This window comes from Aspergillus candidus, assembly GCF_002847045.1.
Source record: "Aspergillus candidus strain CBS 102.13 unplaced genomic scaffold BDW47scaffold_29, whole genome shotgun sequence".
In the NCBI taxonomy this organism is placed as follows: Eukaryota; Fungi; Ascomycota; class Eurotiomycetes; order Eurotiales; family Aspergillaceae; genus Aspergillus; species Aspergillus candidus.
The window spans coordinates 222,679-248,464 of NW_020194034.1; the positions used below are offsets into that span (position 1 = coordinate 222,679).

Here is a 25,786-nt window from a genome sequence, read left to right on the forward strand (position 1 = left end):
GAATTTTTTTTTCCCTCTGTTTTTTTTTTTTGTGACCGGATTTCCCCCCCTCAGGGTGGTTGATTGTGGATGGTCGGGGGAAAAAAAGAACGAAAAACGAAAAACGAAAAAAGGATGGTGGACAGATGGCCACAACAGACGGCAAGTCTGTTCAAACGAGAAGAGGAGGATAGGAGGAGAGGGGAAGGGGAAAGAGTTGATGAAGAAGTTGGATGAAGAAGTGGGATGGGGGAGGTGGAGTGGAGGAGAGAGAGAGAGAGGGGAGGAAGGAGGAGAGGAGGGGAAGGAGTAGCGATGATGGCGAGAGGTAAATTGTGGATAGCGAGATGAGCGACAAGTTTGGTGGGGAAGTACTGGCTGTCAGACAACACAGTCTTTATAATATGATATTATCTCTCATCTGTTCAAATACTACTAAGTAGTTGAGTTATTCAATTTAATTATTCTCGTTATCCTGGTGAGTTCCATGCCTTACGGCCGCCTGTCTGTCGGCCTGTCTGCCTGTCTGCCTGACAGTCCTCACCCAACAACTACTAAACTAATACTAAACTGACTAACTCTTCTTCCGCTGACATCAACCACTGACCCCTCTTACTCTTCACTCTCTATGTTGAGATCGTCGGGATTTTGATTCCCAGTTTTCTGGTGTTGTTTCTTGATCTCTTTCACCTTTTCATTTTCATGTTCTTTGTCTTCTGTGGTATTTCCTTCTTTATCTGTACAACAATTTCCCCTCCTTTGTTTAATCCCTCTATATACCCTAAACAAGTATTGAACAATAACCGCCTAGAAAGATGATCCTGCATTGGCAATGACGTACGTGATGCTGGGTATAGACTACATCACTCACCAGCTTCTACTATTGTAAACTGGCGTGCAGAAAACAACATTCAATATCAAACTCTCTATAGGAATTAATAACCATAACAATCTCCCTCGTTATAGTCTGTAGTGCCTGAAATATCTGGCCTTCTGATTCACATGTGCTTCCTATCCATCCCGAGAATGAAGACTCCACTGGGCCGAACTTCCCTCTACCATCCAAATTAAACTGCGACATAATACTTCTTTGTTGTCCATCGCGTACAAATCTTGCCTTCTTTTCCTAGATTGAATATCCTCACCTTACTCCCATACCAATCCTGTCAATTGACCGTCCTTCTAACCTCACATCAAACAATCCCTCATCATCCCACCACCATGTCCGACAAACCCACCACCAACAACAACAAGAATAAACCAGAAGATCCCAAAAGCAACCCCAACAACCCTCCAAACTCCTCCAACCCTCCCTCCAACAACAACAACAGCAACAATGAAACCCCCTCCCTAGCCAACCGCATCCAAACCTCCGCCTCAGGCCTCGCCCGAAACGCCCTCTACGGCTCCGGCCCGTCCGCCGACACGGCACAACTCCTAGCAAGCGGAGGCAGCAAAGCCGCTTCCTCCTCCCCCCGACCATCCGCCTTCGCAGCCGCCCAACAATACCAAGAATCATCGGGACCGTCCTCCGCATCGGCAGCCTCATCCCGCGACCCGGTCCCCGCGCAATCATTCCGCTCTCCGGCGCCGCAACAACAGCAGCAGCAACAAGGCGGATTCGCGCTTCCTGCGCTGTCGGAGGATGAGTTCCAGCGGTCTTATGGGGATGTCTTCCCCAACCAGGACATAACATCGTCATCATCGTCGAAAGGAAAAGAAAAAGCCTCTCAACTACACCCCCACCAACCCCACTCCCACAAAGAATCTACCCTCCACAGCCTACCAACCCAATACCACCACAACGACCAAGACGGCTCCGACGTCCTCACCCTCCTCTCCTCTCCCACATTCGACCCCGAATTCCCCGCCACCGAAACCGAGCCCTTCGAACCCATCGAAACCGACCTCTCAGCAACCCTCACAGACGCCGAACGCACCACCCTCGACTCCTTCCGCCGTCAACACCAACCCTCAACACAGATCACATCCCACAGCCTCATCCCCGACATCGGCTCCTTCCTCGACACAATCCCCGCCTCCGCGCAATCGGACGCGACGCAGCTGCGCGATACCGTACTGAGCGGTCTCCCTGGGGCTGCGGACTGGGTTGCCCTGGAAGAGCAGTACCAGGATGAGGTGTGGGGGTATCTGAAGCCGACGTTGGAGGCTGCTGCGAGGGAGATGGAGGAGAGGGACGAGACTGGGAAGGATGGGAATGGACAGCAGGAGGATGGCCCTGCTGTGAGGAGGTTGAAGATGGTGTTGATGCATATGAGGGGGTAGTTCTACTGTATATCAGGTATATATATATATATATTTAATTATTTATTTGTATATAGCTTGGGTAAGGGAACTTTCTTTTATGCTACGTCTGTAAAGTAACGCGATGGATAGTTGTATAGCACATGGATACAAACATATATACATACATGCGTATATACCTATGCTGTATACGTTGCTTTGGAGCGTTACTACTACTCTCCTCCCCCTCTTACTACGCATAACTAAATATAATTAAACCACCTCCATGTATATATACATGTACCCCACTAACTACGACAACCGTTTCATGTGCAGCCCACCTACGTATCGACTAGAGTGCGACCACTAGTTACTTGAGGTTTCAGTGTAAACCACAGAGTACAGATTGGGACTGATCATGTTTATTGTCGTCATCCATTGCGTTGCACGTGTACGGTTATATAGTCACTTGACTATACCCTTCTGGGTTTTCAGGATTGCTGTTGATGGAGGATTTAGCCGAGGTGGAGTGAGTTGGTCCTGGACTGGGTGGGTAAGGTAGGTACTGAGGTGCTATGTAGGTACGACAGGGGATGGATCGTTGGATACCTTAGGTATCTATCTATCTCTACTACTACACTCTCCATAGGTACTATGTACTACTAGGTAAATAGACAGTTAAAAAATTGTAAGTATCTTACATAAAGGCTCAAACAGGGTCTCGCCCCGAAACTATCATCACAACATAGATCTGTAGTCACAAACAAACATAACAAAAAACGGAGGGTATGTAATCATATGCGTAGGTTTTCTCTTTCCAACATGTATCACCCGGAATTCTATAATCGGTCGAAGATCAATCTGATTTACAGCTCAAGGCTAGGGGTCTGGCCCTTGACGCGGCCGATGACGATGTGGCCGGCGTACTTGGGGATGACCTCGTCGTCGTGGAGCATGGCGAATTCTAAAACAGTTAGCTTTCTGCCTCTTGTGCCTGGTATACATGATGAGGAACATACCTTCCGTGGCGTCACGGCCCATGAAGTTGAACAGGGCGTTGGCACCGCCCGGGTGCTCATCGAGCCAGTTGGTCACGTCGAGGACGACACCCTTGACGACGATCCAAAGGTCTTCCTTCTTGTTGTGCTTGGCGACCTCCTCCATCGTGTACTCGGTGTCGGGCACCTTGAACTTCTTGGGGTCCCGAGCGGCCTCCTTGAGGGGGTCCGCGGCCGGGGCCGCAGCGGGGGCGGCGGCAGCGGCGGCCGGAGTAGCGGCGGCTTGGGCACCACCGGCACCGCCGGCACCGCCCCACTCGACGGAGATCTTGCCCGGCGTGGCGGGGTCGATGTGCAGAGAGATCTGGCCCAGACGCTGCGACGCGGCCGAGGAGCCGCCGCTGATGAGGTTCTGGAAGAGGTGCTGGCTGGCGCTGTCACCGGCGACACGGCCGTAGACGACGCAGCCCAGCAGGGAGGAACCGCCCAGACGGTTGGCGCCGTGGACACCGCCCGCCAGCTCACCGCAGGCGTACAGACCGTCGAAGGGCTTCTGCTCGGCGTTGAGGACCTGGGCGTGCTCGTTGATCTCGATACCACCCATGGTGAAGTGCAGCACGGGCTCCATGAGGGCGACGTAGAAGTCGTCGTCGATGCTGAAGGGCAGATTGTGGAAGAAACGCTTGTTCCAGGGGTCCTTCTTCTTGCCGTCGGCGATCTGGTTGTATTCGTCGAAGGTCTTCTTGAGGGCGGCCTCGCCGCAGCCAATGTCCTTGGCAAGCTCCTTGCCGGTCATCTTCCGCATCAGACCACGGCCGGCGTAGTGACGGGTGTGGAAGTCCAGGACGTTGGAGGCCTTGCTGTTGAGGATCAGGCGGATGGGCCACTTGCCCTTCTCCTTCTCCTTCCACATCTGACCCGAGACGTAGTCACGGTGACCCAGCTCGTCGGAGAACCGGTCGCCGTCGGAGTTGAGCAGCAGACCACCCTCGCCACGGAGGGCCTCGGCGGCCAGGAACTTGAACTTGGCGTTGGGGTCCTTGGGGTCGACGAGACCCGTGGGGTGGACCTGGACCTTGTCCATGTCGATGCCGTTGGCACCGATCTCCATCAGCATCTTCTGGCCATCACCGGTGGCGTGGGCGCCGTTGGTGCTGGACAGACCGAAGGTATCGGGGCGGTGGGTCTTCAGGAGCGACCCATCGCCAAAGTCGGCAGCGTAGCCACCCGTGGCAAGGACAACGACACCATCCGCCGAGGCGGACTGGCCGTCGTGCTCGTAGGTGACGCCGGTGACATTGTTGCCGCTCTTGTTGATGGAGGTGACACGGGCCTTCTTGACGATCTGGACGCGGGTGGGGTCCGCGTCGGCCAGCTCCTCTAACCGCTGCATGAGCGCATAGGTGATGGCCATACCGGGGAACTTGGCATCGTGGCCACGGTGCGTCCGGGGCTGGGAGTGGCCACCGAGACGGGAGACGAGGGTCAGGTCGAGGTTGAAGACGTCCTGCAGCCACTCAACGGCGGCGGCGGACTTGTAGGTGAGAACCTTGATCAGCTCGGGACGAGCCTTGTCTCGGGCCGACTTGAGGGTATCATCGTAGAACTGCTTGACGCTGTCTTGGATCTTCAGGTCGACCTGGGTGCGCGTGAGGGCGCCGTTGATACCGGAGGTAGCCTTGGTGGAGTTGCCACCGAAGAACGCTGCACGAGGTTAGTTGATGGTTACCCTTCCCTTGATTTGCAGTATGGGATGCAAACCTTGCTTATCGAGGACGAGAACATTTCCACCATTCAGGTAGACGGTGTGAGCGGCACTGAGACCGGACACTGTGCGACGAAACCATGGTCAGTAAACTGGGGGGAGACAGTCGGGGAAAGCTATGGAGACTCACATCCACCACCGACAACGATGACTCTCGGAGGGGCAGCCATTATGAGAGGGAAACAAAGAAGTGTAGAAGGAAGAAAGGTGGAAGAGTAGGGAATGACAGAGAGGAGAGAGGAGAGTAGAAGGAAGAAAGAAGAAAGAAGAGAAGTGAAAGGGAAGAAGCCAGATGGAGAGATCTTAAACCCGTTGACCGAGGAGGATCTGTGTGGGGGGGGAAAGAGAGGAGAGAGAGAGAGAGAGGAGAGAAGCCGACTGGGGATTGCTCTATCGGCCGAGGCTCATCTGCTTTATTTTACAGTTACGGCTAATACCGTGGGCGACTACATCTGTTGACCGAATGCAGGAGCGGGGTACGGTAACCGGTTTACACAACCATACCCCTACTATGCTTGTTCTTGCTAATAATATGACCTGCATTAGCTCTAGTATTTACCTCGGAATTACACTCAGACCGATTTAGATGAATATTCAAATTGAGCATGATTCTTTCACGATCATAGAGCTTGCACCTGGTGATGATATCTGAATCCAGATTCTAGCCATGACGGAAGATGGGGTAGCAGAGTGGAGTTGGCTGGGGAGAAAGTGGCTCCGGCCTTAGTAATGCCGTATTACCATCACGCTGGTTTGTTCGTCGTGATGGATCACCCATCATGAGAGATATTGGTACCAGAATAGCTGGTACTGAAGGAGAATGCCATTAATTGGATATTACACGCTCGATCAAATGTCTACCAAGGTTTACATAAGGGGGAAGTCCTAGGTATGTGGCAAGGATTCGACATTCACATGCTCGACTCCCAGCAGTAAGGAAGAAATGACCCTGTCGAATGACATGATAACAGGAAGATCCCTCCTCAGGATTCATGACACCATGAATTATTTTCACATGTCTCTCTTTTCTAGGTTTGAGGTGTATTTTTTCCTTTCTATCCCTCCAGCAAATGACAGAAATGAAACATCCGCTTATGTTAGCCCCACGTCATCGGTTGATGAGTATTCCTCCACTGCTAATTGCTGCCCGGACTCCAAGTGATCGGCGACTCAACAAAAAAAAGGGGGGCCTGGATGGGGTTGCCCTGGGGTTGCCCCGTAGAGCCAAGGTCAATCCGGGGCCGCTTGATGATACCTGATAGTGAGATGTACGGAGTATAAAATATGGAAATATATGCAATCTTCAACATATGTCGCTTGTCACATAATAATCTCTCCGGTTTATGGTACGTACTGTGAAGCACTTTTAACTCCGTCCAAAACCCCCGTACTAGCAGGTTAGTTGCACTACGGCGTACTTTAGTGGGTGCTTGGGAGCCCCAGATACATGGCATGACACTCTCATTACCTACAAAACATCAGACCACTCCCTCGTGATGATAAGACCTCTCAACAGCCAACCCACAACCACGGGAATCGACATTATGAATTTCTCATCATTCTACCATACTTCCTCAAAACAAACAGGTAATAATTCCCGGCTCATCCTCTGTTAAATATGCAGACAGCCTTAGGTATAGTTAGCGTCCCCAGGAAACACTAGAAATACCCCGGACCGATCCGTATTATTACCCCAGACATACGGAGGACACTCTTCCTTATCGCTCTTGGTCAGTGTCACAGCTTGGACCTCGGCCCGACTACATCTCTCTCCCCTAAGCTGGAGGTTGCCATGGAGAAACCCCTTATCCTCATGTTTGACTGCAACCTTAGGTAGTCTGGACTAGGATTTAGATCGGTTCTACGCCGGCCTCGTTTACATGAGCTGTTATTCGCTGGGATGCTTTGTTCTGGGCGCATCTATACCTGCGTGGTTGGAAGTTATAAAATTATACTGATCAACTTGGCTATTGCCGATACGGAGCATGATCCAGTCTGCCGTGTGAGTGTTAGCCATCAACCAGTTATTCACTATATGTGTATGTCTCTATTGCGTGTAGTAGGTCATGAATTACGGCATATTGTGTATTTACCGGTTAGACAGATTATGAAGTTAGCCCGAGGTTAACAGATATATATATACGCTACATGCACCCTTGTAGCACTATAGATCTCTAGAGATTTCAAATATCAAGGACTTATTAATATGAACTCTAATGAAATTATTAATGAACATAATCAGAACACGATAGAAAAATGAACACTGCCAAAAAACAAAGAAAAAAATGAAGGAGAAGAAAATACCTACTCTAGAGTAACTCCAGATGCACAATTACGATAGCTAAACTCCCACAATATGCCACCCCTTATTCAACCACACCCATCCCATTTCTAGAAGTCTGTCTCACTCTCAGACAGACAATTATCCCCTCCCCAGTAAACTGCACCCCAGCCCGGGGGTAGAGTCAAGAGCCGAATTCAACTACGCGCAAGAAAAACCGATGAGAACCAATGATATGGATGGAGTTTGCCCACGAAAGCATACTACCTACCTGGTTCTAGATATTAGCGGCAATAAAAGGAGCAATAATTTCCTGCAGCAGAAGCTTTTCTGTACCCAGCTTTTCCAGCTGTATTTGACAGATTGTAGTCACTGGCGATGTGCGCGCTTCACTTCCTCATGGGCAGCTGAATATTTATTGATCTCCTGCGGATGGGATTAAATATTAGAAAAGAAGCTAGGGACGGCTTCTTTCCTACGGTTAGTACGGCGTCTTTTCCAATTGTTTTTCAAGGAGGCCAGTGATCACGATCTAGCTGCGTCTGTGATGAAGCAATGGAGCTAGAGAGTGGGCGTTGAAAAAGGATAGGTCAACATAGGCTGGGTATATGCCTTCTTCAACACCTGTCGTATATCCTGGCGAGTATCATTGTTTATTTCTAGGTAACGTATGTACCAGATAAAACTGTATATTACTTCTTGATAGATGGACTATATAGGATTGTACCTTCTACTACTACTACTACTACTACTACTACTACTACCACCACCACCACCACTGTATAAGTAAACCTCTCGAAATCCGCATACTTACGTGTACTACGGATTCTCCGTACCCCTAGTAGATCTTCATACTAGCATTTCATCCCCTGTCCATATATGCAGCCAAGAGTTGCTGCTGCGCACTAGGTCCGTCAGCCTTGGATGATCTCGGGGCTGACGAGGTTGGTATTTACGTCTGCTTTTGGTAGATGTTGGAATTGATGCTAGTATACTCTATATTATGGAGTTGATGCTATCCCTTGTTCCATTGTACTGACTGAACCGAGGAAATAGGGGGTAAGCTATTGTGTATTGGTTAAGGTGATTGATATGCAGGCTGTAGATATAGTACATACGCGGTGACTGCCCCTACTGACTAGGGTCTTGCCATAGATTATAACCACAATAGTATAAGTGAAGTAGACGTGATCCCAACACAAGATAGTCTGATAGTATCCAGGAAAGCAATACAATAAACGAATAATAAACAAGCTCGATTAGATAGGAAGTAATCATGCAAAATATCCACCCCTAGTGTGATATCCGCACAACCAAACTATATACACTGTCCCATCAATCAAACCATTAACCAGACCAGCTCATACGTGCATTTCCATTCATAACTCATTAATCCATCCAAGTCACACTCTTAGTAACCAAGAACTCATCCAACCCCTGCTCCGCATTAAAGCGACCCCACCCGCTGTTCTTGACGCCTCCATGCGGCAGAGCCGGCTCATCGTGGATAGTCATGCTGTTGATGTGGACAGCCCTGCGCGAATTAGCATCGTCACGCTATAGAATAAAAAGACAGCGAAGAACGAAAAAGGAAGGGCATACCCAGACTGAATCTTCTTCGCCATAGCGAGTCCCTTTCGCAAATCCTCGGTAAACACCGCCGCAGACAATCCATACCCGCTGCTGTTAGCGATGCGGATCGCCTCCTCGTCGCTGTCGACGACCATGCACGCCGCCAGCGACGCGAACGCTTCCTCCTTCCACACTGTCATGTCTTCGTTGACACCGCCTAGGAGTACGGGCGCCATGCGCACGCCGTCAGATGGGGGTGTCTGGTCGGCAGAGCCGTGGATGAGATGTGCGCCGCTTGATAGGGCGTCTGCGATGAGGCCTTCGACACGGGCTTTGGACGCGATGTTGACGAGCGTTGGGGGCGGGGTGGAGGTGTCGATGTTGGAGCTTAGGGCGGCCTTCAGCGCGTCGATGAAGGCTGGTGCGATGGAGGAGTGCACGAGGATGCGGTCGGTTGCCATGCAGATTTGGCCGGACTATAGATATTGTGGTTAGAATAGGTCACCAACAGTGGTGGAAGAAGAAATTGGAGAAGGAGGGAGTAGGAGAACATACATTCAAATAAGCACCCGCCAAAACCGCCTTAACGGCGGTATCAAGATTAGCATCAGCGCAAACAATGGAGCTATTCTTCCCGCCCAACTCCATCAAACAGGGTTTGAGGTTCTGTCCACAGGAGCGCGCAATCTTGCGACCAACGGCCGTGCTGCCGGTGAAGTTGATCTTGCGCACAGCCGGGTGCTCGATCATGGTGTTGACGACCTCGGGGGCGTCTTGCGGGCGGCACGAGACCAAGTTCAGGCAGCCGGGGGGCAGACCGGCGTCCTCGAAGGCGCGAACAAGGGCCCAGTACGAGCAGGGGGAGTTTTCGGAGGATTTCAGGATGGTCGTGTTACCGGCTGCGAGGGCGCATGCGGCGCCGCGGACGCCAAAGACGTATGGCGCATTCCTGTAGTTGATCTGGTTAATCTACATTCTTGTAATATAGAACGCTATAGATGGAGAGGATGGGTCATAAGAGAAATGAAAAGATAAAAGAGATACATACCAAGGCACAATCGATAGAACCACCCCCATAGCCTCCTTGTAAACAATAGCACTCTGACCCTCCTCCTCCAGCACCGGTACGCTACCGCAGATCGACGTGATGCGCCCCGCGATGTCCCGCAGCATGCGGATACCCAGCGGGACGATGAAGAACTGCGACGCACCCACATCGGCGCCCATCTCGGTGCGCATGTACTCTGCATTCTGGATGAGACGGCTCTCCAGGATGTCGGCCGCCTTCAGCAAGATATCCCGGCGCGCAGTAGGTTTGGTTTGCGACCAAGCGGGGAATGCGGCGTCCGCAGCCTCAGCGGCGCGGATGGCATCCTGGGGCGTGGCGGAGGCCGTGGACCAGCAACGCTCGTTTGTGTAGGGACTGATCACGTCGAAGGTCGAATCGCCGACTTCCTCTTTGCCATTGATGATCATGGGAATGACGGAGGGCGGGGCGGGGGCGGGGGCGGACATTCTGAGGGGATAAAGGGGTGACGTGATGGGATATCAAGAAAAAAAAAAAGAATTATACAATTGATACAGACCCCGAGGAGAAGGAACTCAGCTATTGATGCAGGCACCGTAAAACTCCAGGTTGCGTGATATACACAGATAACGGTAGCCGTGGGAGCCGAAAAAAAAGAGGGTCAGTGGATTTAATAGTCATGATGGTACTCCGTCCTGTAGAGTATATTCGGAGCCTAACAATACCGAATAACAATAGCATTATCAATAGCGGGATGGCAGACCCAGTGCAGGTGAATCAGTTCCGTTGTTTCTGCTGGGAGCCGAATATCTCATTGGCCGTGGGTTTTGTTGCTCCAACTTCCCCACAGTTACCTTTTCACCGTACCACTACCGTCACTACCGTGTACAATGCCGAGATGATCCTTGCATGCTCAAAGTAGGGGACAGAAACAAGGAGGATTGGGGGCTGGATGATCGATGGCTTGGAAGGATGTTAGTAAACACAGCATTCCATGGTTATACTTGTCGAAAGGGCTACAACTCAGGGTTGCGCGACATTGTCCTGATACCCCAATGAAGCATATCATAGTTATGTTGAGGGAATTTCCTCTTCAAGAAATGCATAGACCAGGTGGAACCTCGACCTCCAAGGTTCTCCAAGGATCTGATCTCGGTAATTGTTCAAATATTTATTTTTCTATTTTTTTTTTTTTTTTTTTTAAGAAATGAAAAGGGGCGACCACTTTCTGGCTCCTGATATCTCCCGCTGTAGGGCAAGGGGCACCCACGTGCGTGCGGACATAAAACTCCAACGGTCCAACCCCTCCATGATTTTCCACGACCTACAGACTATCACTACACTTACAGACCTGAGACTATAAAATGATAGGCAGCCTCGGAGCCAAGATGGGGCCCGAAAACCACATGGCATCTCGCTCGATCAAGGACCCTATACGATTAACGTTCGTAACTATTGCGCGACTATTAATTTTTTGGCAGCGACTATCGTCATCCATGTGGAAAGAGGAAAGGGACAGGTCCAATCGATACGGATCGCAACAGACAAAAGCTCTAAAAGGAACTAGCGCCGTGAAACTCGTTGTTCATTCTAGGAATCGGGGGCGTCGATCAGATTAGCCGACCGCGGTTGAGTTCATTTGGGCTCAAGGGCTGCGGTCTCCAGTTTTGTGCGCTGATAGGCCAAGGAGACCACAGCCTCGAGATGAAGCCCGACTTTTTCTCTGCCAAGGGTGGAACGAGCGCTCCACCCAGTGGAGATCGCACCGGCAAAGTCAACACCAATGAGAGATCCCCGAGCGATCTCGGGTTGACAGCGGGAGGAACACCACCCTCAACCAGTTCAAGGTGACCGGCACTAATCGTCTTAGTCTTGGTCGGATCCAGCTTAGATCCGAAATCGCTTATCAAGCTACGAGCTGTTGACGCGGCGGTTCAGACAAGAAAGTCGCAGCGAGTGCCACTAATGTGCACAATCGGTGGCACTATTGAACCCTTCGCCGCAGATCATTCTTGGAGTAGGGTTGCCATCTTTGGTAATTGTATGGAGTACACAACCACAGTTCCTTTTCTCTCCCGACCACCCCGGCCCGGTACCTGGGCGCACATGGATGACGACTTATGGGTTGAAATTAACCTTAGAGGAACCATCATCCAGATAGTCGACGAACCAGGCAATCGGTTTGACCCCGTGCTTCCTGGTCTGAATTTTGGGAGAATCATCCGTCGTGCGTCAGGTCCTTTATCTGAAAAGAGTTATCATCAGGTAGATCCGTCCTTCGATCCAGGGTTCCGAGTGTTCTTGATGAAAGGGGCAGGTCTCGGGTCTGAGATGAGTTTTGTCCCCCGGGCTCTCATAGATCGGCCATCCTTGGTTACATGCAGGCCTCCTCCTCCTGCTCTTCCTATATGATGTATGCAACGTAGCTAGCCGCGCAGTTAATTGCACAATCATATATGAAACTTTGGAATGAAACCAACTGTCGGTGGAGGCTAAATGGTAATAGTCGGTCTATCACCGTCAGAATTTGACACCGTCCGGATCGTCGCCGGCTTTATGGGGCCATCGCTTGCCACGAGGGGGCGGCTTTTTTTTTCCTTCCCTCTTTTTTTTTCATTTTTTCCCATTTAATTTATGTTAGGGCCTGCTCATCATTCCAAATCAGATCGTGGGCAGACCCCGTAGCGGCTTTTATGTCATGGTTGGCCGAGCTGGTGGTGACTCCACAGTTTATCGCCTACGGTCCCATGGATTCGCCGACGACCTAAAGGCAGGAATATATCGATAATTCAGACAAGGATTCGCGCCTGGCGAAGCCCACCACATGTAACATATTGACTCGTGTTCTCCGTCAGCGATGATCCCCCCATTGGGCTATCGGGGACCCATCAAGCAAGTACCCGTCCCACTTTCTCCATGGGCGTGCCCCGTGTGGTAGGCGTAGACTCGTAGTACATATGCACGAGGCTGTCCGTCCTCTTGGGTCGACTTCTTCCTCCTTTCTCCAGGATTCTCATCTTCCTCCAGGATAAGGCCGCACGCCAACAGTTCTTTCTCGCGGCGGAATCTACACTGGAGTATCTTGTGTGGAGAGATCAACGACAATTTGCTCCATACGTTTTATGATTCGCCATCTGTGGTGCACTCTCGCCATTGCAATCTATCCCTTGCAGTCTGACGGATACATCCCACCCCTTGGAACAGACCGTATACTACTATATCACTCCTTCGAGTAGTATATCTAGGGGATTGTCGGATTTTCTTGATTTATCGTGCTGTCACTGTCGCTCCTTGAATATTCACTATGATTCCCGAAAGAGGAATTGCGATGATCGTCATCGTGGCGGTCCTCGTCGGACTGGGCTTCATCACCACCGTCCTTCGAGTCTTCGCACGATTGAAGCGTCGGGTGGGCTTCGGGATAGACGACTATCTCGCCTTCGGAGCTATGTTCTTGTTGATTGGAATGTTGATCGAACTGGTTTTATGTAAGTGTTGTGGGAACGTCCGGACAGAGCTGAGCCCTAACTAACCACCCAAAAGGGGTCACGGAAGGAGGCAACGGAACACACATGAACGAACTGAGCCCGGAGACATTGATGAATTATCAAAAGGTAAGAAACAGCCCCCCATATTGAGGAAGACAACCGTTGACAAGTCCCACCAGATCTTCCTCGCCAATCAATTCACCTACTTCCTCCTTTGCCCAATGATCAAGATCTCCATCATCTGCTTCTACCGCCGCATCTTCACAATGAAGCCCTTCCGGATGATCACCTTGGGCCTCAACACGCTGATCACGGTGTGGGGTGTGGCCATTTTCCTGACATGCGCGCTGCAGTGCCGCCCGCTCCGCGCCTACTGGGACAATAGCGTCGACGGATCCTGCATCGACGGCATGAAGTTCATCATCGCCAATCAAGCTTTCAACGTGCTCATGGACTTTGCCATCCTGGCGCTGCCGGTACCCATGATCTGGGGTCTGCAGCGTGCGTGGCAGGACAAGCTGGCCCTGAACGGTGTCTTCGCCCTAGGTGGCTTCGTCTGCTTCGCCAGTATTTACCGTATCGTCGTGCTCTTCTGGATGGATCCCGCCGACGCGACCTACACCGTCTACCAGGCCACCCTCTGGACCCACATAGAGCCCAGTATCGGCCTCATCTGCGCCTGTCTGCCCATCGTCCGTGGCCTGTTCCCTAAGCTGAAGCTCGCCGGTAGTCGCCGGTACACCAAGAATCCCTATTACATCAACACCGACATCAGCACCTCCCACTTTGCTACCTCTGTGGCCAGCCCGCGGTCGCCGATTGAGTACTACAAGATGGAGGAGGGTCTGTCTCGCGCTGCTAGCGATACCACCCAGGTGCCGGACAACTCATACCTGGGTCCTCTGGATATTTCCGTCCGCACGGATATCAAAGTCGACGCCGCATCTATGAGATCTCAGAACTCCCAAAGATGAACTTGCTCTCGACGATACGGAGATTCCTCACATCCAGGTCACCGATCATCTGCAATGGATAGATAGATCGTTGCACCAACCCCAAACCGCATGTTCACTGGTCCAGCCGCGAGACCACCTTGTCCTGGCGAAATCATCACCATGCATCTGCACCTCAGAAACGAGACTGACGCCAGTCCATTCGAGAGATGTCGCCAGTCCTATACTGACCTGCAACGAAGAAAGGCATACCAACGACTACCACTCCAATCCAGTCAAAGACTGCTACCTTCTTGCCTGACTGGTCTGCTATCACACAAGACTCACAGTGGAACTCATCGCGGCCCCTCTCCCCATCCACACTCGGCCAGGGTTCAAGCCCTCAGCCTCCAACGACAATACTTTCCTCTCTGGACACGTTCTTTGCTTTATCTCAACGATAATACCCAATGTGTATGCATGTTCACGTTGAGTCATTACGATCATGAGACTCTATTGCATTACATTCCCATGTCACTATCTACGTTCACTTATACATTCACTAATACTCCCCACCCACCACTGCTCTTCAGCGAATTCATTTATGACACATGCCTGGCTTTGTTCCTATACATATGAAGCGCTTTTCTTTTCTTTTCTTCTCATCTATTGGATATATACTCTGTCGGTTAGCTAGATCAATCGGTTACCGGGCTAAGAATAGAGGGTCTGCTTAGACTTTTGACCCGCAAGGGAATGAACCTATACAACCACATTTTCTTTAAATTGAAAGTATCTCTCATGTCTGGATAGTAGTGTTTGTAAATCATTATAAATCCTACCCTTGATATGGATTTGACTCCATCTCCTTCTGATACCTCATACGTACTACTCCGTACTGCCTCACGCATCTGGAATCGAATTACCTAGGCCATCAATCAATCCACCAAGGACCCCAAACCAAGCTTTCCCTACATGACTCGTAAACTTTCCTAGCAAGTATCCTAGCATTCCAGCCCCCCTCCCCCTCCTCCCCTCCCCCCACTAGCGGCAATCAACACCGGCTAGTAGGACTGGTCTCATTAGTAACGTACCTTGAAGAGGAAAGAGTATGCTTTACACCGTCGACTACATCGAGAATCAATGACGTCGAATTTATAAGCAATCGTCTACCCACGATACAAGGCACTAGCGCTTATAGCCAGCCGGGCCCTAAGAGCTTGCCTGCTTGCTTGCACAAGCGTAGTTACGTAGGGGACTAGTACTGTCCGCTTATAGTCTATTTGGATGAAGGATTTGAGCTGGGATGGGGTATTTGCGTTGGATAAACCATCGGAGAAAAATGGGATGTAAAATGATAGTCTACTACCATCTCTACTATACCCAGGGCCATTACGGATACTAAACCTATCTCTCCCATTCAGCCAGCCAGCCAGCCAGATAGCCAGATACTAAGACTTCGCCACGCCCAGGAACCAGACGGCCCATATCCGAGACAAATTAAATCAATCATTTAATTAATGTGGGGACCTCAAAGAACAATCAAAGAAAAAGAAAGAAAGGAAAAAAGAAATTAAATTACCCGAAGATCTCCCCCATTCGTGACTCAACCGAGCCTGGAAGGTGATCGACGTGGACTTATTTGCTCGACCACGCGAAGATCGGCATTATTGTGTTGATCAGGTAGATACTAGTGTCTTTTTGCGCATCATCAGCCGTGCTTTTTCGATCTGCCCCTTTAATATCATACTTGCTTCTTTGTTAGCCTGTGTCCTGCAATAAGCTAGGGGATCTGCCGGGATGCGATGGCTTGTGGAAATTATGCTTTTCAGCGGAGGAGGGAGTGGAGGTGAAGTAAAGTTAGGAAGTGATAGACTAGCTGGGAGTATATATTGTAGTAGCAAACATTGTGGAGTTTATAAACGAGTATGGCTATCATGACCTACTTCAGTAGCTAATTGAGGCCAGACCAATGTCTTCATCTCATTTTTCCTAGTTGAATTTTTCCTAGTTGGAGAATTAATATCAAGTGATGATGCTTCTCTTTCAAGTCCCGGAATCCTTGAATTAGCTGCTGAAATGAGATTGGCGTTATCTGAAACATATCAAACTCATGCCTCAGCCACCGAAATCATGCATCTCAGCACCGAAGCCCTTCAAAGACCCCGTTGGCAAGTCACAGTAACTTGGAGGTTGGCGGAGGCCTTGTTATTTCCACACCCGAACGCTTCAGCGCCTCGGCCTTCCCAATCCAACACAACGCTCAGCAGTAGCATCAGCAATGATGTTAATTTCCACCAATATCATAGACAAACACTCGTGAAACCTGACACGACTTAAACCTCAATGTTTTGCCATTGTTGATTATGTCATCAATCACTCCCAGCCACCACCATCTCTCCCAAAAGTACCAGTTACACCTCTCTATTCCAGTATGCACTCTTGACTATGGCTTCCCTCTTGAGATGGGCACGGACGGCAATTAGAAGAGCCCCATCGCCCCCTGCGTTGTTTCCGACGAGCGGCTTTGAAACAATACACGCATCTGAGGTGATCGAGGAAGAACGATTCGAAGGATTCAAGAAAGGGCGCTACTATCCGGTCAACATTGGCGAGGTCTTTAGTTCCAAGTATCAGGTTGTTGGTAAGCTGGGATTTGGTGTTACTTCCACAGTATGGCTTGCCCATGATCTTCAGTGAGCTACCTTGTCTTATCATATGGTGCCTTGCGACAAGCTGATGAGCTAGGGACCATCGATATGTCACGTTGAAAGTGTATACATGCAATGAAACGAGCCAGGAAGAATTCCAGATCTATAAATATTTGAGCCAGATGAATACGTCACATTCCGGCTATGCGCATGTAAGAGCAGCTTTAGATGCGTTTACCATCCATCGTGCTTCAGAGAACAGCCACCACTGTCTTGTTCAGAAGCCCATGTGGGAGAGTTTCGGGGATTTGCTCTTTCGTAACCCTGAACATCGGTTCACGGAAGACCTCCTCAAAGCTGGTCTTATGCAGGTCTTCCTTGCTTTGGACTACCTGCATTCCGAGTGCAAGCTTGTGCACACAGGTAGGGCAGATCTTCTTTACTTTACCCCAAGGAAAGGTCACCGATAGCTAGGATGAATATCAAGAGCGACAATAATCTCCAGGATATAGAGGACGCTTCCATTCTGAAAACTTTACCAAAGCTGAAATGAAGCATCCTTCACCGCGGAAGTTCACCGAGGGTGGGCCAGTTTATGCGTCACGGCATTTTGACTTGCCGCGGAACTTCGGCAAAGCAGTCCTGAGTGATTGTGGTTCCGCTGTGTGAGGGGATGAAAAGAGAAACCATGATGCTCAGCCCAACGTGTACAGGTCTCCTGGAGTAACGCTGAAGACGGAATGGAGTTATCCGGTGGATATCTGGAATGTCGGTGCTATGGTGTGTTCGATCTAATATAATCCTCTGCCAAAAGCACAGTCTAGGTCACTAATACGTTCGAGAAAATCAGGTATGGGATCTATTCGAGGATAGACACATGTTCTACGGCAATGACCCCGACGGGAAAGGCTATTCGACCCGTGCGCACTTTGCAGAAGTCATTGGAGTGCTGGGACCACCTCCTTTGGATATGCTAGAGCGCGGAAAACGAAGTCATGAATTTTTCGATGAAGACGGTGTGTGATCCTTCCTCATTACGATAAACAAATGGAGGCTTCCTATCAATGCTTACAGAAGATTTGACAGGGAAATGGAGAATTACTGTAGAGATACCTCGAGATTCGTCCTTAGAAAATCTGGAACAGTATCTCGAGGGACGAAACAAGGAAATGTTTATGCACTTCATGAGAGGCATGCTTCAGTGGAGACCGCAAGATAGAAAGACAGCGAAGGAGCTGCTGCGGGATCCGTGGTTGAATGCTGATTTAACCTAGCTTGTCTATGCATGTATGATTGAGGGTTTATATTAGTGGTTAGTATCATGACGAATTCGCAGTATATGATTTATGATAACATTGGTTTATTGATTACATGATCATTGGACTTGTCTTGTCTTGTTATCCTAGATGTGTGCTGGGACGGCAGATTATAGCTCCCTAGATACCTATCGCCGTAGGAATCTCATCATAAGAGAAAATCCAATTGTGATGCCTACAATATTGAACATGTTTCTCAGGATACAAGGACACCTGAGACAGCTATTCGATTGTCTATATCGCACTTGTAGGGCTGTCTTTACACCCTCATTCCACCTCTCAACGGGAACACAGACGTATGTAAGAGATGGCTGGCCCATTCCACTCCCGTATCTGCTGTGCAGTATAGTCATACCCTTAGTGTATGCAGCAATCTATCGCTCAAATTCAGTTCATTCGTGATTCGTATTTTATAAGCTAGTCTATTGAACAGGCTGTCCGCCAGGGGCAAAATCCTGTCATCATGGAAACGTAAGTACCATGTTATGATTAAACAGCTAGAGAATGTTGGATAGTTGACTTACGGGAAATGCATCCGTAATGCTGCTCGCCACTCTTTCCACATCCTCAGCTAGACCCTGTACGCCGGCATCCCACTGCCGAATGTGTCGGCCTGTCCCGCCGGTGCTCGACTCGAAGTAGATGACGCCGTCGATCTGGTCGATGCTTCCGCGCAGACGGCCCTGCTCGACCATGCGCGCGGCATATGCCTCGGCCTTTTCTCCAGCGCTGAACTCGCCGCTCGCCTGCAGGCCCAGGATGGCGCCCAGGGCGTCGGTCGTGATGTTCTCGTAGAGCTTACTGGCGGCGACAAGGTTGTGCTCGACGACAGCCTTGTCCAGCACAGTGGTGCCGTCAGCGGTCTGAGCCAGCTGGTGGGGCGCCAGTCGCTCCGAAAAGGCCGCAACCTCTTCGGGGTTTAGCAACCGGTCGAGGAACATCTTCTCGAGGATGCCGAATTCTTCGACAGAGGTGGCGCGGTCATCTTTGTACAGTGTCGCCAGGATACGGGAACGCTGCGGACCCGCGGGTCCCAGTACGGCGCAGCGGATGGCGGCTGCCAGCGCCTCTAACCGATCGGCCTCGTCGACGCCGGCGGCCAGACTGACGGTGAAGTACTCCTGGCTGGCGTCTAGGAAGCGGCGGTACGAGTCGTGGATGCGCGCCTGCGATAGCCGGAAGTGCAGCTTCAGCTCGTGGTCTTCGATTTTGCTAGGAAGGTTCTTGATTCGGTTTAGGACCGCCTCCGCGCTCAATGTGTCGTCTTCCTCCAGATAGAGCCGCACAATCCGGACCCACAGTCGCGCTTTGGCATCGTCTGACACCAGCCGCTGCGAGCTGTCGATGTGGATTCCCCGCAGCGCTTGCGCAGCGAGGATGTAGTCTTCGTTTGCCTCATATGCGTCAGCCAGCAGCTCTCGGAGCTGGGCGTCCTGTTCTTCGACCGATGTGGAGCGTGACTGGAGGAGGTTGACGGTGTGTTGGGCAACTTTAATTTGTGTCTCTCTGTCGAGTTTGCGGAGGTGGCTGATGAATGAGTCTAGGATGGGGCGGGCGGCGACGATGCTGATGTCTTCGTTGAGCACGGAGTCAATGTAAAAGATGAGATCCTCGGAGATTTGATCTTCTGGGGTATTCGACACGACGTCTGCGAGGAGGCTGTCGTAGCGGGGAAGCTTGCTTTGAGGACTGCCGGACTGGATCTCCGCCAGGGCGGAGGTCATCTTTTGCGAGGCCATGAGGATGATGACGACAAGAAAAAAATTCCTAGAGAGACGTCATGAGATGTTAAGATCGAAGTGGGGTGGGTAGGGGGAAATGAGGAGGCGCAAGGATAGATAAATAGGTGGTGAAACGATGGGATACTCGGTGGTGATGATGATGGACGACCGTGGAGACCGCTTATCGATAAGGACGCCGCGCAGCTGTGGGTGTTTGTGTTGGCACTACCATGGTTGACGTTTGATTATATGTATACAATATGTGTTGAAAGATTAAAACTACTAGTAATTGGTATTTGGAAGCTCCATAGCTGTTTTTTAAAATTGTAGACATAAATATCATTGTGATTGAACGTTAATTGTTCGACTCGTTCAGACCTTGGTAGCCCTCTACTATACTTTCGGCAGTATCTCAGCCTGCAGTGTAGGATCACGGGATACCATATAATGTCATGTGACACCAAAACCGCGCTAGTGAAACCTCGAGACGTCCAAAAGTCCAAATCCCCACCAAAATCAAGCCGATCAGTTTGCGAAGTGGTCGATTCGAAAGTGATCATTTTTTGGCCGTTTCACAAAGCATCTCCGAATGGAAATTTAATAACATCATTAGAATTTTCCAGTCTAGCTGATTACGATGAATGTAAGATTTTTACTCATTTCCTAAATGCTGTAGAGATTTGAAGGAATAAAGCCTGCCAGTCCGTTCGAGTCACGTGGTACGTGGACAGACTGCTGGCGCTATAACAAGAGAGGAGGGACCACCGCCTTGGACACCGCCTTGGCCCCGACCCGTACTCTAGAAGCCTAGCAGCGCAGGCAGCCAGGCATGGTTGCATAGCGAAACCCTCAGTCTCAACATCACGTCACTTTCTCCGCCGACCTCCTTCATCTCATCGAAATCAGCTTTATTTTACCCGCCCTCGCGCTCGTTCGGGTCGCATAACTGTTTGGTATATACTGCCGTAATATTTACTACGTGACCGGTCTCGCTGGTGTGGCACCATGCCCCCGGTCAAACCAGACCCCGATGCCGCATCGCCGTACATCAAGCCCGACCCAGACAGCAAGGATGCCATCCACACAGACATAGGAGATGATGATATGTATGAAGACGCCGGTGATTTGGACTTCTCCAACTCCGCGCAGAGTGTGTGGCTTTCGCGAATTCCCCGGTCGCTGTGGCAGAACTGGGAGAACCTTGACGACGATGAGGAGATCCAGGTTGGGACTGTGCGGATTGAAGGACCCCCCAATGACATCAAACGGGTATGTTTCTACTTTGCTTTTGGTTCGATGTCTTGCGAGATGCCCTTTTGGTCTAATTGAATCCCACTGATGGGGCCAAACTTGTAGGTCAGTTTGCGCCTCAACGAACGGGAGGACAACCATGAGATCCCCAAGGACTACATCCTCCAGCGGCAGACGATAAACAACGAGAACATCTCACATTCTACGCAGAACACGTATGTGTTCACGGAGAAGGAAATTCCCGGCGGCGATAACCGCATGGTGGTCTTTGGAGAGGCACGATCGGCCCTCTACGAATCCATGAAGCGGGACGCGAGGAAAAAGGAACGCAAGAAGAAATGGGAGCCATATGTTCGGAGGACAGTACCAAGTATGCACCCATACCGTGTGTTTGACAAATGCAAGAAGGCGTTACTCATACATGATAGAATTGACCGCGCTGGTTGGAAGCGTCGGCGAGGAGTTCAACTGCCTCCCCGTGGAGAATGAGGAGTTCCGGATGCTCTCCGAGAAAAAGGCGCTCGAGGCCCTCAAACCCAAGCGGGAGACTGTCTTCATTGACAAGGTCCCCGGGAAACTGCTCCAGGCGAGGAACCTCCTGCCCGGAGAAAAGAGCGCTTTTGTGGTATGTTTCCCTTTATCGCACTACTGTTTCACACTGGCCCGACTAATATACTCCACAGCAAGCGACAAAGGGCCCCAAGCTCAAACCCCAGGAGAACAAGTCTACGCGTATGCCGCAGAACGAGCTGCTGGACCTGATCTACCAGTGTTTCCGCGAATTCAGATACTGGCCGTTTAAGAACCTTAAGGCGCGACTCCGCCAGCCGGAAGCCTATCTGAAACAGACCCTGGAAATGATCGCGCATCTGGTTAAGTCTGGTGATTTTGCCATGACCTGGGAGCTTAAGCCCGAGGCCAAGGAAAGTAACTACGCGAACGCTATGGGCTACGGAGAAGCCAAGGAAGAGCTGCCCCCGGGTACCGACTTGAACTTCGACGAGGGCTCCGAAGAGGAAGCCACGGGCTCGGGCATGGTCACCGATAACGATGAGATGCAATTTGAGAATGTTGTCTAATACAAGGTAGGGGTCAACCTCTGTAGCATAAGCAAGACCACGGCACGGCGTTTGGGTTTCCATTCTACTTTCTGGGTGGTATAAAAGTTGCTTTGGAGTTATTCACGGGCCCAGATGCCTAATTGAACCATACAATATATGGTAGTGAATCAGACTGGTAGATATATCACTACCAATGACAAAGTGATTACAAGTGAAGAAATAGTAACCAGTAGTTAACTAGACCCAAGACATTCATAGTTGAGTGCTGTTGTCATTGTCCTGCAAAATCAGGCAAGAACGTTTATCATGTCACGTGCTGACACTCATAGCGCCACCGCTCGTGGTTCGTCATAACATCAAACACGACTCCCAACCGTATTTAGTCAATCGTCTTTTTTATTCCATCAACCCATCGCGTCATAAAGAGGGATATCGCACAAAGGAATCGAGAAGAAGAAAAAACAAACAACGGTGGTCTTTTGTATTAGCGGAGGTTGATTATTTTGTAATTAGACCAAAATGACTGAAGAGCAGGATCTCTTGGCCAAGATCAGCCAGCTTGCTGGTAAGCGCCCCGAGGTGCGCTGTCATTGCTCGTTGCTGACTCCATATAGGCCAGATCAACAGACACAAACAACATCCTCAGGCCGAAGCTTCCCATGGCGAGTCCCATCACACTTCATATGTGTCCAGACACTCTCGGGCGCGTCCAGGGTGGGCACCATATCGCGGACGACCGTACGCGCGTGGGCGGGGCGGCGCGCCTTCGCACCGCAACCGAACGCTCGTTTTAAACAACACAGCAGGCTCCGCGACTCCCGCGAGCTCAACACCTTCCACTGGTCCTGCGACAGACAATGATATTGAGGGGGCGGCGACGCCGAACGGCTGGGTCGCCAAACGCGACCGCCACATGCAGCTGATCAACTCGGCCATCTATGACAAGGAAGCTCAGGCGCGGACCAAAGCCATGGAAGAAACCCGACAGGCTAAGTCTCGAAAGAAGGCACACGCTGAGCAGACCAAAGTGCTCCGCTATGCGCAAGGCTTCGGTAGACAGCATCCTGCTAGCGCTGCGGCGCCGCAGATGTCTACTACCGCTGGGCCGTCGGCTGAGTACCAGGTTTATTTCAATGATATGCCCTTCCGGGTGTCTCGAGGCGGCAGTAAACTCATTCGAGTATCTGGTGCGGCTCTAGGTGACACTGTGTTCGTCAGGAGAACTAGCTTACCGTTGATAGATGACCCGAACAAGATAAACACCACGCCGAAGAAGGTGACACTCGCCGGTGTAACTTTCGTGCGGAGCAAAAATGGAAACCTCCATCGTCTAGGGGCGGTGACTTCGAAAAGGTGACGGTTTGTGCGACCCACGCCACGAGGTTGGAAGCTCACAGCCACTACAGGAAACAAATACCGAAGAAGAAGAACGAGCTGTGCACAAGATTTACCACCACGGGTACCGACGATTTCCCTCCATACGCCTTCCACCTCACCTTCACCTTTGTATACGTGAACAGTGCTGACTCAAAATTTGAATTTAGGCACCTGCTACAAGGGTCCGACCTGCCCCTACATCCACGATCCCAACAAAGTTGCCATTTGCAAAGACTTCCTCCAGACTGGTAAATGCAACGCAGGTATAAGTTGTGATCTCTCCCATGAACCATCGCCCCACAGATCCCCCACTTGTATGCATTTCCTCCGCGGTCGCTGCGCCAACCCGGAGTGCCGATATGCCCACATCCGCCTGACACCGGGGGCCCCCGTGTGCCGGGACTTTGCCAACCTGGGTTACTGTGAGAAGGGTGAGGCGTGTGAGCAGCGACATGACCATGAGTGTCCGGACTATTCCAATACGGGCACCTGCAATAAGAAGCGCTGCCGGCTGCCGCACATAGACCGGGCCGGGCAGATCAGGAAGAACGCCGCCATCAAGGCCGAGGGAGCCAAGGATGAGGACGAGTCCGACGCCTCCAGCGAGGAAGAAGAGTACGATGAGATCGACTCGGATGACGTTGACTCAGACGAGCTGGACGATGAGCCTGAACTCATCGAAGGGAACGGCAGTGGCGAGCTGTCGCAGCAGCAGGATTACATCCGCTTCTAATTGTATTGCCTACTAACTGCAAAAATAGCAAACGGACATGGAATACTGGCAATCGGAGAAAAAGAAAGACAGAGAAGAACAAAAGGAGAAGAAAAGAAAAGCAAAGAAAAAAGAGAATAGAGGGGATGACTTGATATTGGTGGATGCAGTCCAGTAATTTGGACGCACAGGTTGATTGTTTCGGGTTGACTTGGTAGTTGATACCCTATTCTTACAGCAAGTTCTTGGTATATGATTATCTGTTTTATTATTTAATTCATGGATGTCCTAGTAAATCAGCCCCTGGCTTTTCAGTAGTGATGCATTAATATCGTACTCGAAGACTCGGGATTCACCTAAGACGTAAATATGTGTGGTTGATGTACTTATGTAGCACCGCAACCCTCCACCCATTGATCAATTCGACAGTACTCCAGTAGGTTCAGGGATACGCTATATAAACAATACCATGTAGGGCAAATAAATCAAAGACACCTGACTCTGAAACGCGGTTTGAGTTAGGCTGATCTTCCCACGCCACCGCCATCTATATACACATCTCCGCAATCAAAACGCGACATTCAATCCATTCCTCCAAAGAACAAGCTACACGCCTCGATACAGCAAAGACGCCACCATACTCCAGCCAATCTCACACGATATAATTAATCTCAGCGTCTCGACGATGGGGTCTGTCACACGCCGTTGACTGTGCAAGTCTCGGGTGCTGTTTTCGAAGTTCAGGCGCTGCTTTTGTATCTATGGGCACATGCTACAATGCTTGGGACCGATACTTTGGGATATTGGTGATATGGAAATCATCTTCAGTGGCGAGTGTATGACTGACCTAAGTAACGTCTCAGCAGAGTACTGCACCCAGAACTCGTCAACAACTTATCGGTAAAAGAACGAATCCAATCCCGAAGCATGCCGACACCCAAACGAAGACAGATATTTATAGCCACCAATACGTGAGTCTCGAGACCGATATGTAGAGATACCACCAACCGGGGATACACAGGCTTGACCAAACTTATACTGATGACCGCATATACAACAAACACGCCAAAGATCACTCCGACCGAGAGACTCGTGCCAACCGTACCGTTTGAGCAGATCCCGAAGTGGTTTGCATAATTTAAGACAGTTGCGAGGCCCGGCTTCAACCGGAGAGGGCATGCAATGCGCTGATGTGGCTTCTTCTCCGCTTATAGCAAACGCTCTGCACGCCGCTCAAACGCCAGAACCACTGGGGGAGTTGACTATGGCTGGTTTGCATCAAACGAGCGGCTGTTGGGCCTAAATGCATTTGTCTGTTAGTCAGTGTCTTGGAAAAGGTGGACTGGCTGGTTTGAATAATTGATACGGCCACCTGGGGCGAAATGAAGCGTCGACTGCTCACTTGGGTGGC

At 50.5% G+C, this 25,786-nt stretch overlaps 8 protein-coding genes across 8 annotated transcripts; 5 read left to right on the plus strand and 3 right to left on the minus strand.

Annotated features, from left to right (window-relative positions):
- Window positions 1-982: 982 nt before the first annotated feature.
- On the plus strand, window positions 983-2,332 carry BDW47DRAFT_107491 (uncharacterized protein). Its single transcript, XM_024813024.1, has one exon. It carries the CDS (start codon window positions 1,201-1,203, stop codon window positions 2,263-2,265), a length of 1,065 nt encoding a protein of 354 aa, XP_024671170.1. The 5' UTR covers window positions 983-1,200; the 3' UTR covers window positions 2,266-2,332.
- Window positions 2,333-3,089: 757 nt separating this feature from the next.
- Window positions 3,090-5,156, minus strand: osm1 (putative fumarate reductase Osm1; the record flags this gene model as incomplete). The annotated part of the gene is made up of 4 exons (XM_024816581.1): window positions 3,090-3,187; window positions 3,243-4,925; window positions 4,983-5,051; window positions 5,117-5,156. 4 exons carry the CDS (start codon window positions 5,154-5,156, stop codon window positions 3,090-3,092), a joined length of 1,890 nt encoding a protein of 629 aa, XP_024671171.1.
- A 3,367-nt stretch (window positions 5,157-8,523) lies between these two features.
- Window positions 8,524-10,369, minus strand: BDW47DRAFT_107497 (aldehyde dehydrogenase). Its single transcript, XM_024813025.1, has 4 exons — window positions 9,888-10,369; window positions 9,395-9,788; window positions 8,870-9,315; window positions 8,524-8,801 (listed from the first exon to the last, which is right to left on the minus strand). Exons 1-4 carry the CDS (start codon window positions 10,352-10,354, stop codon window positions 8,657-8,659), a joined length of 1,452 nt encoding a protein of 483 aa, XP_024671172.1. The 5' UTR covers window positions 10,355-10,369; the 3' UTR covers window positions 8,524-8,656.
- A 2,478-nt stretch (window positions 10,370-12,847) lies between these two features.
- On the plus strand, window positions 12,848-15,067 carry BDW47DRAFT_107500 (uncharacterized protein). Its single transcript, XM_024813026.1, has 3 exons — window positions 12,848-13,354; window positions 13,410-13,480; window positions 13,534-15,067. Exons 1-3 carry the CDS (start codon window positions 13,171-13,173, stop codon window positions 14,326-14,328), a joined length of 1,050 nt encoding a protein of 349 aa, XP_024671173.1. The 5' UTR covers window positions 12,848-13,170; the 3' UTR covers window positions 14,329-15,067.
- Window positions 15,068-16,734: 1,667 nt separating this feature from the next.
- On the plus strand, window positions 16,735-18,211 carry BDW47DRAFT_118242 (CMGC protein kinase; the record flags this gene model as incomplete). The annotated part of the gene is made up of 6 exons (XM_024815182.1): window positions 16,735-16,982; window positions 17,035-17,360; window positions 17,482-17,600; window positions 17,637-17,717; window positions 17,788-17,953; window positions 18,024-18,211. 6 exons carry the CDS (start codon window positions 16,735-16,737, stop codon window positions 18,209-18,211), a joined length of 1,128 nt encoding a protein of 375 aa, XP_024671174.1.
- A 282-nt stretch (window positions 18,212-18,493) lies between these two features.
- Window positions 18,494-20,077, minus strand: BDW47DRAFT_107502 (COP9 signalosome complex subunit 4). Its single transcript, XM_024813027.1, has 2 exons — window positions 18,778-20,077; window positions 18,494-18,708 (listed from the first exon to the last, which is right to left on the minus strand). Exons 1-2 carry the CDS (start codon window positions 19,990-19,992, stop codon window positions 18,676-18,678), a joined length of 1,248 nt encoding a protein of 415 aa, XP_024671175.1. The 5' UTR covers window positions 19,993-20,077; the 3' UTR covers window positions 18,494-18,675.
- A 702-nt stretch (window positions 20,078-20,779) lies between these two features.
- Window positions 20,780-22,496, plus strand: BDW47DRAFT_107503 (transcription factor IIF subunit TFG2). The gene is made up of 4 exons (XM_024813028.1): window positions 20,780-21,243; window positions 21,331-21,595; window positions 21,654-21,850; window positions 21,909-22,496. The coding sequence occupies exons 1-4, from the start codon at window positions 20,980-20,982 to the stop codon at window positions 22,302-22,304; spliced, it is 1,122 nt and encodes a 373-aa protein (XP_024671176.1). The 5' UTR covers window positions 20,780-20,979; the 3' UTR covers window positions 22,305-22,496.
- A 216-nt stretch (window positions 22,497-22,712) lies between these two features.
- Window positions 22,713-24,611, plus strand: BDW47DRAFT_107507 (CCCH zinc finger protein). Its single transcript, XM_024813029.1, has 5 exons — window positions 22,713-22,851; window positions 22,901-23,473; window positions 23,528-23,639; window positions 23,693-23,745; window positions 23,831-24,611. Exons 1-5 carry the CDS (start codon window positions 22,806-22,808, stop codon window positions 24,394-24,396), a joined length of 1,350 nt encoding a protein of 449 aa, XP_024671177.1. The 5' UTR covers window positions 22,713-22,805; the 3' UTR covers window positions 24,397-24,611.
- The last annotated feature ends 1,175 nt before the right edge of the window (window positions 24,612-25,786 follow it).

What these genes read in the sequence shown, in the direction of transcription:
- BDW47DRAFT_107491 (XM_024813024.1), top strand. Translation starts at nt 1,201, where the DNA reads ATGTCCGACAAACCCACCACCAACAACAACAAGAATAAACCAGAAGAT.
- BDW47DRAFT_107497 (XM_024813025.1), bottom strand. Translation starts at nt 10,354, where the DNA reads ATGTCCGCCCCCGCCCCCGCCCCGCCCTCCGTCATTCCCATGATCATC. An exon ending in TGGCGGGTGCTTATTTGAAT is followed by an intron (nt 9,316 to 9,394) that starts GTATGTTCTCCT and finishes CAATATCTATAG; the next exon opens with TCCGGCCAAATCTGCATGGC. An exon ending in GCGAAGAAGATTCAGTCTGG is followed by an intron (nt 8,802 to 8,869) that starts GTATGCCCTTCC and finishes TAATTCGCGCAG; the next exon opens with GGCTGTCCACATCAACAGCA.
- BDW47DRAFT_107500 (XM_024813026.1), top strand. Translation starts at nt 13,171, where the DNA reads ATGATTCCCGAAAGAGGAATTGCGATGATCGTCATCGTGGCGGTCCTC. An exon ending in GTTGATCGAACTGGTTTTAT is followed by an intron (nt 13,355 to 13,409) that starts GTAAGTGTTGTG and finishes ACCACCCAAAAG; the next exon opens with GGGTCACGGAAGGAGGCAAC. An exon ending in CATTGATGAATTATCAAAAG is followed by an intron (nt 13,481 to 13,533) that starts GTAAGAAACAGC and finishes AAGTCCCACCAG; the next exon opens with ATCTTCCTCGCCAATCAATT.
- BDW47DRAFT_107502 (XM_024813027.1), bottom strand. Translation starts at nt 19,992, where the DNA reads ATGGCCTCGCAAAAGATGACCTCCGCCCTGGCGGAGATCCAGTCCGGC. An exon ending in GCATTACGGATGCATTTCCC is followed by an intron (nt 18,709 to 18,777) that starts GTAAGTCAACTA and finishes CCATGATGACAG; the next exon opens with GATTTTGCCCCTGGCGGACA.
- BDW47DRAFT_107503 (XM_024813028.1), top strand. Translation starts at nt 20,980, where the DNA reads ATGCCCCCGGTCAAACCAGACCCCGATGCCGCATCGCCGTACATCAAG. An exon ending in TGTTCGGAGGACAGTACCAA is followed by an intron (nt 21,596 to 21,653) that starts GTATGCACCCAT and finishes CATACATGATAG; the next exon opens with AATTGACCGCGCTGGTTGGA. An exon ending in GAGAAAAGAGCGCTTTTGTG is followed by an intron (nt 21,851 to 21,908) that starts GTATGTTTCCCT and finishes TATACTCCACAG; the next exon opens with CAAGCGACAAAGGGCCCCAA.
- BDW47DRAFT_107507 (XM_024813029.1), top strand. Translation starts at nt 22,806, where the DNA reads ATGACTGAAGAGCAGGATCTCTTGGCCAAGATCAGCCAGCTTGCTG. An exon ending in TAAACTCATTCGAGTATCTG is followed by an intron (nt 23,474 to 23,527) that starts GTGCGGCTCTAG and finishes TACCGTTGATAG; the next exon opens with ATGACCCGAACAAGATAAAC. An exon ending in GGGGCGGTGACTTCGAAAAG is followed by an intron (nt 23,640 to 23,692) that starts GTGACGGTTTGT and finishes CAGCCACTACAG; the next exon opens with GAAACAAATACCGAAGAAGA.